Source organism: Triticum aestivum, chromosome 1B (assembly GCF_018294505.1).
Source record: "Triticum aestivum cultivar Chinese Spring chromosome 1B, IWGSC CS RefSeq v2.1, whole genome shotgun sequence".
NCBI lineage: Eukaryota > Viridiplantae > Streptophyta > Magnoliopsida > Poales > Poaceae > Triticum > Triticum aestivum.
This window is the reverse complement of record NC_057795.1, coordinates 682,554,595-682,565,600: the sequence shown is the minus strand read 5'-3', so window position 1 is coordinate 682,565,600 and position 11,006 is coordinate 682,554,595. Positions and strand designations below refer to the sequence as shown.

The window sequence follows — 11,006 nt, the reverse complement described above, 5'->3', positions numbered from 1 at the left end:
TTACCGGCAAGTCTCTTTACTCGTTACATAATGCATCATCCCGCAACTAACTCATTAGTCACAATGCTTGCAAGGCTTATAGTGATGTGCATTACCGAGACGGCCCAGAGATACCTATCCGACAATCGGAGTGACAAAACCTAATCTCGAAATACGCCAACCCAACATGTACCTTCGGAGACACCTGTAGTACTCCTTTATAATCACCCAGTTACGTTGTGACGTTTGGTAGCACCCAAAGTGTTCCTCCGGTAAATGGGAGTTGCATAATCTCATAGTTACAGGAACATGTATAAGTCATGAAGAAAGCAATAGCAATATAGTAAACGATCAAGTGCTAGGCTAATGGAATGGGTCATGTCAATCACATCATTCTCCTAATGATGTGATCCCATTAATCAAATGACAACACATGTCTATGGTTAGGAAACATAACCATCTTTGATTAATGAGCTAGTCAAGTAGAGGCATACTAGTGACTATATGTTTGTCTATGTATTCACACATGTATCATGTTTCCGGTTAATACAATTGTAGCATGAATAATAAAAATTTATCATGAAATAAGGAAATAAATAATAACTTTATTATTGCCTCTAGGGCATATTTCCTTCAGTCTCCCACTTGCACTAGAGTCAATAATCTAGTTCACATCACCATGTGATTTAACACCAATATTAATATCTGTATATGATTAACACCCATAGTTCACATCGTCATGTAACCAACACCCAAAGGGTTTACTAGAGTCAATAATCTAGTTCACATCGATTATGTGATTAACACCCAAAGAGTACGAAGGTGTGATCATGTTTTGCTCATGAGAGAAGCTTAGTCAACGGGTCTGTCACATTCAGAGCCGTATGTATTTTGCAAATATTCTATGTCTACAATGCTCTGCACGAAGGTACTCTAGCTAATTACTCCCACTTTCAATATGTATCCAAATTAAGACTTAGAGTCATTTGGATCAGTGCCAAAACTTGTATCAACGTAACCTTTTACAACGAACCTTTTGTCACCTCCATAATTGAGAAATATTTCCTTAGTCCTAACTAAGGATATTCTTGACCAATGTCCAGTGATCTACTCCTAGATCACTATTGTACTCCCTTGCCAAATTCAGAGCAAGGTATACAATAGGTCTGGTACATAGCATAGCATACTTTATAGAACCTATGACTGAGGCATAGGGAATGACTTTTCATCCTTTTTCTATTTTCTGCCACGGTCGGGTCTTGAGTCTTACTCAACTTCACACCTTTGCATCACAGGCAAGAACTCCTTCTTTGACTGTTCTATTTTGAACTATTTCAAAATTTTATCAAGGTATGTACTCATTGAAAATCTTATCAAGCATCTTGATCTATCTATATAGATCTTGATGCTCAATATGTAAGCAGCTTCACCGAGGTCTTTCATTGAAAAACTTTTATTCAAGTATCCCTTTATGCTATTCAGAAATTCTATATCATTTCCGATCAACAATATGTCATCTACATATAGTATCAGAAATGCTACAGATCTCCCACTCACTTTCTTGTAAATACAGGCTTCACCGCAAGTCAGTATAATACTATATGCTTTGATCAACTTATCAAAGCGTATATTCCAACTCTGAGATGCTTGCACCAGTCCATAGATGGATCGCTGGAGCTTGCACATTTTGTTAGCATCTTTAGGATTGATAAAATCTTCGGGTTGCATCATATGCAACTCTTCTTTAATAAATCCATTAAGGAATGCAGTTTTGACATCCATTTGCCAGATTTCATAAAATGTGGCAATTGGTAACATGATTCGGACAGACTTAAGCATCGCTACAGTTGAGAAAAATCTTATTGTAGTTCAACACCTTGAACTTGTCGAAAACCTTTTTGCGACAAGTCGAGCTTTGTAGATAGTAACACTACTATCAGCATCTATCTTCCTTTTGAAGATCCATTTATTTCTTATGGTTTGCCGATCATCGGGCAAGCCCACCAAAGTCCACACTTTGTTCTCATACATGGATCCTATCTCAGATTTCATGGCCTCCAGCCACTTTGCGGAATTTGGGCTCATCATCGCTTCCTCATAGTTCGTAGGTTTATCATGGTCTAGTAACATGACTTTCAGAACAGGATTACCGTACCACTCTGGTGCGAAGACCTACGAGGTTCTGTAGTAACTTGATCTGAAGTTTCATGATCATCATCATTAGCTTCCTCACTAATTGGTGTAGGAATACTGGAACTGATTTCAGTGATGAACTATTTTCCAATTCAGGAGAAGGTATAGTTACCTCATCAAGTTCTACTTTCCTCCCACTCACTTCTTTCGAGAGAAACTCCTTCTCTAGAAAGGATCCATTTTTAGCAACGAAAATCTTGCCTTCGGATCTGTGATAGAAGGTGTACCCAACAGTTTCCTTTGGGTATTCTATGAAGACGCACTTCTCCGATTTGGGTTTGAGCTTATCAGGATGAAACTTTTTCACACAAGCATCGCAGCCCCAAACTTTAAGAAACGACAGCTTAGGTTTACTGCTAAACCATAGTTCATACGGTGTCGTCTCAACGGATTTAGATGGTGCCCTATTAAACGTGAATGTAGTTGTCTCTAATGCATAACCCCAAAACGATAGTGGTAAACCGATAAGAGACATCATAGATCGCACCATGTCTAGTAAAGTACGATTACGATGTTCGGACACACCATTCCATTGTGGTGTTCCAGGTGGCGTGAGCTGTGAAACTATTCCACATTGTTTTAATTGAAGACCAAACTCGTAACTTAAATATTCGTCTTTGCGATCAGATCGCAGAAACTTTATTTTCTTGTTACGATGATTTTTCCACTTCACTCTGAAATTCTTTGAACCTTTCAACTATTTCAGACTTATGTTTCATCAAGTAGATATACCCATATCTGCTCAAATCATCTTGTGAAGGTCAGAAAATAACGATACCCGCCACGAGCATCAATACTCATTGGATCGCATACATCGGTATGTATTATTTCCAACAAGTCAGTAGCTCGTTCCATTGTTCTGAAGAACGGAGTTTTAGTCATCTTGCCCATAAGGCACGGTTCGCAAGCATCAAATGATTCATAACCAAGTGATTCCAAAAATCCATCTTTATGGAGTTTCTTCATGCGCTTTACACCGATATGACCCAAACGGCAGTGCCACAAATAAGTTGCACTATCATTATCAACTTTGCATCTTTTGGCATCAATATTATGAATATATGTATCACTACGATCGAGATCCAACAAACTATTTTCATTGGCTGTATGACCATCGAAGGCTTTATTCATGTAAACAGAATAACAATTATTCTTTGACTTTAAATAAATAACCGTTTTGCAATAAACATGATCAAATCATATTCATGCTCAACGCAAACGCCAAATAACATTTATTTAGGTTTAACACTAATCCCGAAAGTATAGGGAGAGTGTGATGATGATCAATCTTGGAACTACTTCCAACATACATCGTCACTTCACCCTCAACTAGTCTCTGTTTATTCTGTATCTCCTGTTTTGAGTTACTAATTTTTAGCAACCGAACAAGTATCAAATACTCAGGGGCTACTATAAACACTAGTAAGGTATACATCAATAACCTGTATATCATATATACCCTTGTTCAGTTTGCTATCCTTCTTATCCACCAAATATCCAGGGTATTTCCGTTTCCAGTGACCATTTCCTTTGAAGTGTAAGCACTCAGTTTCAGGCTTTGGTTCAGCTTTGGGCTTCTTCATGGGAGTGACAACTTTCTTGTCATTCTAGTTGAAGTTCCCTTTCTTTCCCTTTTCCCTTTTCTTGAAACTAGTGATCTTGTCAACCATCAACACTTGATGCTCTTTCTTGATTTCTACCTTCGTCAATTTCAACATCACGAAGAGCTTGGGAATCGTTTTCGTCATCCCTTGCATACTATAGTTCATCACAAAGTTCTACTAACTTGGTGATGGTGACTAGAGAATTCTATCAATCACTATCTTATCTGGAAGATTAACTCCCACTTGATTCAAGCGATTGAAGTACCCAGACAATCTGAGCACATGCTCACTAGTTGAGTGATTCTCCTCCATCTTTTAGCTATAGAACTTGTTGGAGACTTCATATCTCTCAACTCGGGTATTTGCTTGAAATATTAACTTCAATTCCTGGAACATCTCATATGGTCCATGACGTTCAAAACGTCTTTGAAGTCCCGATTCTAAGCCATAAAGCATGGTGCACAAAACTATCAAGTAGTCATCATATTGAGCTATCCAAACGTTCATAACGTCTGCATCTGCTCCTGCAATAGGTCTGTCACCTAGCGGTGCATCAAGGACATAATTCTTCTGTGCAGTAACGAGGATAAACCTCAGATCACGGATCCAATCCGCATCATTGCTACTAACATCTTTCAACACAATTTTCTCTAGGAACATATCAAAATAAACATATGAAAGCAACAGCGCAAGCTATTGATCTACAGCATAGTTTGCAAAATACTATCAGGACTAAGTTCATGATAAATTTAAGTTCAATTAATCATATTACTTAAGAACTCCCACTTAGATAGACATCTCTCTAGTCATCTAAGTGATCACGTGATCCAAATCAACTAAACCATGTCCGATCATCACGTGAGATGGAGTAGTTTTCAACGGTGAACATCACTATGTTGATCATATCTACTATATGATTCACGCTCGACCTTTCGGTCTCTGTGTTCCGAGGCCATATCTGTATATGCTAGGCTCGTCAAGTTTAACCTGAGTATTCCGCGTGTGCAACTGTTTTGCACCTGTTGTATTTGAACGTAGAGCCTATCACACCCGATCGTCACGTGGTGTCTCAGCACGAAGAACTTTCGCAATGGTGCATACTCAGGGAGAACACTTCTTGATAATTTAGTGAGAGATCGTCTTAAAATGCTACGGTCAATCAAAGCAAGATAAGATGCATAAAGGATAAACATCACATGCAATCAATATAAGTGATATGATATGGCCATCATCATCTTGTGCTTGTGATCTCCATCTTCGAAGCACCGTCGTGATCACCATCGTCACCGGCGTGACACCTTGATCTCCATCGTGGGAACGTTGCAGAAAATTAAAATTTTTCCTACGGTTTCACCAAGATCCATCTATGAGTTCATCTAGCAACGAGTCATGGGAGAGTGATTGCATCTACATACCACTTGTAGATCGCGTGCGGAAGCGTTCAATGGAACGGGGTTGATGGAGTCGTACTCGCCGTGATTCAGATCACCGATGACCTAGTGCCGAACGGACAGCACCTCCGCATTCAACACACGTACGGAGCGGATGACGTCTCCTCCTTCTTGATCCAGCAAGGGGGAAGGAGAGGTTGATGAAGATCCAGCGGCACGACGGCGTGGTGGTGGATGCAGCAGAACTCCGGCAGGGCTTCGCTAAGCAACTACGGGAGGAGGAGGAGGTGTTGCAGGGAGGAGGGAGGCGTCAGGGCTTATGGGTGCGGCCACCCCTCCCTCCCCTCCCTTTATATAGGTGCAAGAGAGGGGGAAGGGCGCAGCCTTGCCCCTTCCTCCAAGGAAGGGGTGCGGCCAAGGGGGGGGGAGGAGTCCATCCTCCCCAAGGCACCTCGGAGGTGCCTTCCCCTCTTTGGACTCTCCCCTCTCCAAGTCTCCTTGGCGCATGGGCCTCTTGGGACTGGTGCCCTTGGCCCATATAGGCCAAGGCGCACCCCCTACAGCCCATGTGGCCCCCCGGGGCAGGTGGACCCCCCCGGTGGACCCCCGGACCCCTTTCGGCACTCCCGGTACAATACCGATAAAGTGCGAAACTTTTCCGGCGACCAAAATAAGACTTCCTATATATAAATCTTTACCTCCGTACCATTCTGGAACTCCTCGTGACGTCCGGGATCTCATCCGGGACTCCGAACAACATTCGGTTTGCTGCATACTCATATTCATACAACCCTAGCGTCACCGAACCTTAAGTGTGTAGACCCTACGGGTTCGGGAGACATGCAGACATGACCGAGACGGCTCTTGGGCAATAACCAACAACGGGATCTGGATATCCATGTTGGCTCCCACATGTTCCACGATGATTTCATCGGATGAACCACGATATCGAGGATTCGATCAACCCCGTATGCAATTCCTTTTGTCAATCGGTACGTTACTTGCCCGAGACTCGATCGTCGGTATCCCAATACCTCGTTCAGTCTCGTTACCGGCAAGTCACTTTACTCGTACCATAATGCATGATCCCGTGATCAACCACTTGGTCACTTTGAGCTCATTATGATGATGCATTACCGAGTGGGCCCAGAGATACCTCTTCGTCATACGGAGTGACAAATCCCAGTCTCGATCCGTGTCTAGCATGAATAATAAATATTTATCATGAAATAAGGAAATAAATAATAACTTTATTATTGCCTCTAGGGCATATTTCCTTCACGTACCACCCGTTAGCGGGTGAACCAGCAGCGGCGCTGGCTCCTTCCCCTAAGTTGAAGTCCCTTCTCAGGATCAATTGTATCGCATTGCGTTAATCGCCCCTATTTCCATCATCATCTGTCCTTATTCCCCACACATAAATGATTCTCAGTTTGTTTCTACTAATTTTTGTGCCAAGTTACACGTAGATGTTCATGTTACACCGAGTATTGTGTTGTTGGCTATCAAATTGTTCTTTCCACTATTGTTCATCACCAAATCATCAGCAAAACTATATGTATTTGAGTATTTCGTATTTAGTTACCCTAGCCCTGTAGTTATTTAATGTTTTTGAATTTATATGCTTCCTATTCAGATGAGAACAATTGAGATAGCAATCATTTTATGCTTCTTACATGTGGGAGCTTACAAAGTATGCTACATATGATTCTACTGTATCGACAATGAGCTTCAATAGCCCACCGTACATTTGTTTCTTCAGTGCAGTTTACTGTGTATATCGAAGCAATCTCGCGCTGGCATGGAAGAAATTTCTCAGCACGAGATAGTCACACTGAGCCCTCAAGGGGCAACGAGGACAATAACGGTCCATAAGCCCTTCAGATGGAAGCAAGAATTTTTATTTGTAGCAAAAACGAACTGATATATTTTGAAACCTTTAAATATATTTGAAGTTATTTTCTTGAGCTCTCACGCCGGTGCACGTCACGGCTCGGTGAGCGTGACACATGTTTATGTTTTCTTTAAATCCATTATTATTGCTTTCCTTTGGCAGTGGAGGGCCCTGCACCTGCTATGCCACCGGAGAAGGGTCAAGAGGAGACGTTGTTGGAGGGAGGTGGCTCTCAGCCTAAACATGCGGGGTGGTGTGTTGGCGTGTATGTTGATGGCTACAAGTAACTTGTTTCCTTCCTTTTTGCGTCCCTGCTCCCGCGTGAGGAGTGTCGTCTCATTTTATCAGTATGTAGTCGCTCTAGTGCACGTCATATTCGGGACTGGTGCTAGTGGCTGCAGTGCACGTCACGGTGAGGAAGATCTTGACAGTCGCGCGGGTCGCAGCTCGAACTTGTTCCTTTTTGCGCGTGTGTTAGGTGCTGGTTTGGTGCTGGTTCTCGCTGTAGGCGTTTGTTTGGCGTTGGTGGGCCGGAGCCGGATTGCTGCCACCCCACTGCTGATATGAGTGTGGGTGATTGTACTCTAGCTAGTGTCAGTCCGTACTCTTCTTCGTTGTTTTTAGTCTCTGTACTGCTCGACTGTTGCTGAGATGCCGTTGCTGGTTCCAGCAGTGCAGTGCTGTAACTGCAAGACAAATTACACGCTTGCTATAACAGGCCTGGCTGTCCCCGTAAACGTGAGAGTATCTATTCCACTCTTAGGTGTGGATGGCATCTGTCTAGCTCAAGCTTCCTTCAAAGTTCAAACTATTCCTGCTGCCTTGATTGATTGATTGGCTGTCAGAAGCAGGGGATCGGACAAAGGACCGATGACCGTGCGTCCATATCATCTCAAAGGATCACGCACGCGCATATATTCCCCGCCTCCCACTCCCTCCATCGGCGTCCTCTTGTTTTAATTTAATTATCACCAATCGCATCCACCTTCTTCTTCCCCAGCACGCCTCCAGTGCGCTGCGTATATAATGGAGGCAACGGAGGGAGCACCACCGGGCAACACAACACGTACGGCACTTCACTGAGAAGTACCTAGGATGGCTTCTGCTGCGCTCCCGGAGGCGGCGGCGGCGGCGGCGGTCCAGCCCAAGAAGAAGGGCAACTTCAAGTACGCCTGCACCTGCGCCCTCTCCGCTTCCATGGCCACCGTCGTCCTCGGCTACGGTACGTGTCAACGCAATGGCATCTTCTTTCATCCTTTCGCCATGCATTATTACTAAATAAATTGGTTCTCCAGACGTCGGGGTGATGAGCGGCGCGTCGCTCTACATCAAGGAGGACCTGCGCCTCACGGACGTGCAGGTGGAGATCATGATGGGCATCCTCAGCGTCTACGCGCTCCTCGGCTCCTTCGCCGGCGCCAGGACCTCCGACTGGATCGGCCGCCGCTACACCGTCATCATCGCCGCCGCCATCTTCTTCGTCGGCTCCCTGCTCATGGGCTTCGCCGTCGACTACCTCATGTTCATGCTCGGCCGCTTCGTCTGCGGCATGGGCGTCGGCTTCGCCATCATGGTCGCGCCCGTCTACACCGCCGAGGTCGCCCCGGCATCCACCCGCGGCCTCCTCACCTCTTTCACCGAGGTCTTCATCAACGTCGGCATCCTCCTCGGCTACGTCTCCAACTACGCCTTCGCGCGCCTCCCGCACCACATCAACTGGCGCATCATGCTCGGCGTGGGCGCCGTCCCCTCGGCCTTGCTCGCGCTCATGGTGCTCGGCATGCCGGAGTCGCCCCGCTGGCTCGTCATGAAAGGCCGCCTCGCCGACGCCAGGGTCGTGCTGGAGAAGACCTCCGACACGCCAGAGGAAGCCGTCGAGCGCCTTGACCAAATCAAGGCTGCCGCCGGCATCCCCCACGACCTCGACGGCGACGTGGTCGCCGTGCCCAAGAGAAAAGGCGGCAACGAGAAGCAGGTGTGGAAGGAGCTCATCTTTTCGCCCACCCCGGTCATGCGCCGCATACTGCTCGCCGCGCTCGGCGTCCATTTCTTCCAGCAGGCCACCGGCTCCGACTCGGTCGTGCTCTACAGCCCACGCGTGTTCAAGAGCGCCGGCATCACCGGCGACAACCACCTGCTCGGCGTCACGTGCGCCATGGGGGTCACCAAGACCCTCTTCATCCTCTTGGCCACCTTCCAGATCGACCGTGTCGGCCGGCGGCCGCTGCTGCTCACCAGCACCGCCGGCATGCTCGTCTGTCTCATCGGCCTCGGCACGGGCCTCACCGTCGTGGGCCAGCACCCGGACGAGAAGATCACGTGGGCGATCGGCCTCTGCATCGCCTCCACCTTGGCCTACGTCTCCTTCTTCTCCATGGGCCTCGGCCCCATCACCAGCGTCTACGTCTCCGAGGTCTTCCCGCTCCGGGTGCGCGCGCTCGGCTTCGCCCTCGGCGTCGCCTGCAACCGCGTCACCAGCGCCGCCATCTCCATGACCTTCCTCTCCCTGTCCAAGGCCATCACCATCGGCGGCAGCTTCTTCCTCTACGCCGGCCTCGCCGCGCTCGGCTGGCTCTTCTTCTACGCCTTCGTTCCCGAGACGCGCGGGCAGCCGCTCGAGGACATAGGCAAGCTTTTCGGCATGAAGGACGCCGCCGTCGAAGACGACGACCACCACCACACTGCAGCCACCAAAGACAAGCAGGTGAAAGCAGCTGCTGTGGAGATGAATTAATTAGCAGTTGAACGGAGAGTGGTTTTTCTGTCGTACGTGCAAGGTATGGATCCACCGATCTACCCTTGCTTTCAGCTTCGTGCTACTTCCTTTTTGGGCAAAATTTGTCTTGTTTTCAGGATGTTTCATTGTGTTTTTCTTTTATCCAAGTGTATCAAAAGGTTTCGTCAATAAGAGTGCTGGTCTCACCCTAAAAAAAAAGAGTGCTGGTCTCAGATTGGATATACTGGTATACAATGCTGCAGGATAAATTATTTTGATACATGTTGAAACCAGTGAGAAGCCTAATGTAACACTTTGAAACGAAACAAAATTTTGCCAAACCCAAAAGATATAACACGAATCTCAAAGCATCAGACGGCGGATACATCCACGACATAACCCGAAAGTGGTAAACTTGTCTTTCTCCTGCTGTGCCATACCGGATATCCCGCAAATGGTAAATTTGCTTTTCTCCTATTGTGCCATACGGGTACGGGTTACCCCGCAAATGATAAAATTGTTTTTCTCCTGGTGTGCCGAGTTTTTCCGGTACTCGAGAAACTGTGATAAATTTCAAGAGAATCGTTTCAAGACAGGATCAATGGGATAGACTGTAGACATCATATTAGCTAAAGAAAATGCCATACATGAGATATTTTGGCCCACTGATGCTCCATGTATCATAAATATCCCATTAGCACTTGACATGATGGATGACCTTATCTCATGGCATTTTAATAAGAAATATTTTTGGTTAAATCGTCCTATAATTCCTTTTTTTGACATTATGTGCCAGTGTCCAGGAATAGTCGCGTTGGCCTTCTGGATCCACGAGTTGAAGTCTGCCCGCGAGTAGGTGCAGTGAGACTTCAAGGTTGGATAACCGATGTTTACAGACCTGATTTTCGTTGGGCTTGTTTATGGGTGTAATAAACTAAATAACACGTTCTCATTAAATCTGGCAATCATGCTTTTTTGAATTCAGTGGTGATGTGTGTGTGTGTGTGTGGTGTTGTGGCGAGGCATCGGGGCGGCAACTCTCTGTTTACCTCCCATGGTCAGCCATTGTCACCTCGGGCTTGACTGTGGAGTTTGTCGATGGCCGAGCCTCTTTCCAAGACGATCGTTGAGGTGAGTTTCCTAGACGTTGGGCGAACGACGACCAAGGCGTACATGGGCGTCTTTATCCTTCTTGGAGCTAGTGTCGCCGAAGAGTTCACCCTGAGATC

General features: G+C 46.1%; 1 protein-coding gene across 1 annotated transcript; it reads left to right on the top strand.

Moving 5' to 3' along the window:
- Positions 1 to 8,001: 8,001 nt before the first annotated feature.
- On the top strand, positions 8,002 to 10,812 carry LOC123148939 (putative polyol transporter 1). The gene is made up of 2 exons (XM_044568468.1): positions 8,002 to 8,283; positions 8,357 to 10,812. Exons 1-2 carry the CDS (start codon positions 8,157 to 8,159, stop codon positions 9,793 to 9,795), a joined length of 1,566 nt encoding a protein of 521 aa, XP_044424403.1. The 5' UTR covers positions 8,002 to 8,156; the 3' UTR covers positions 9,796 to 10,812.
- The last annotated feature ends 194 nt before the right edge of the window (positions 10,813 to 11,006 follow it).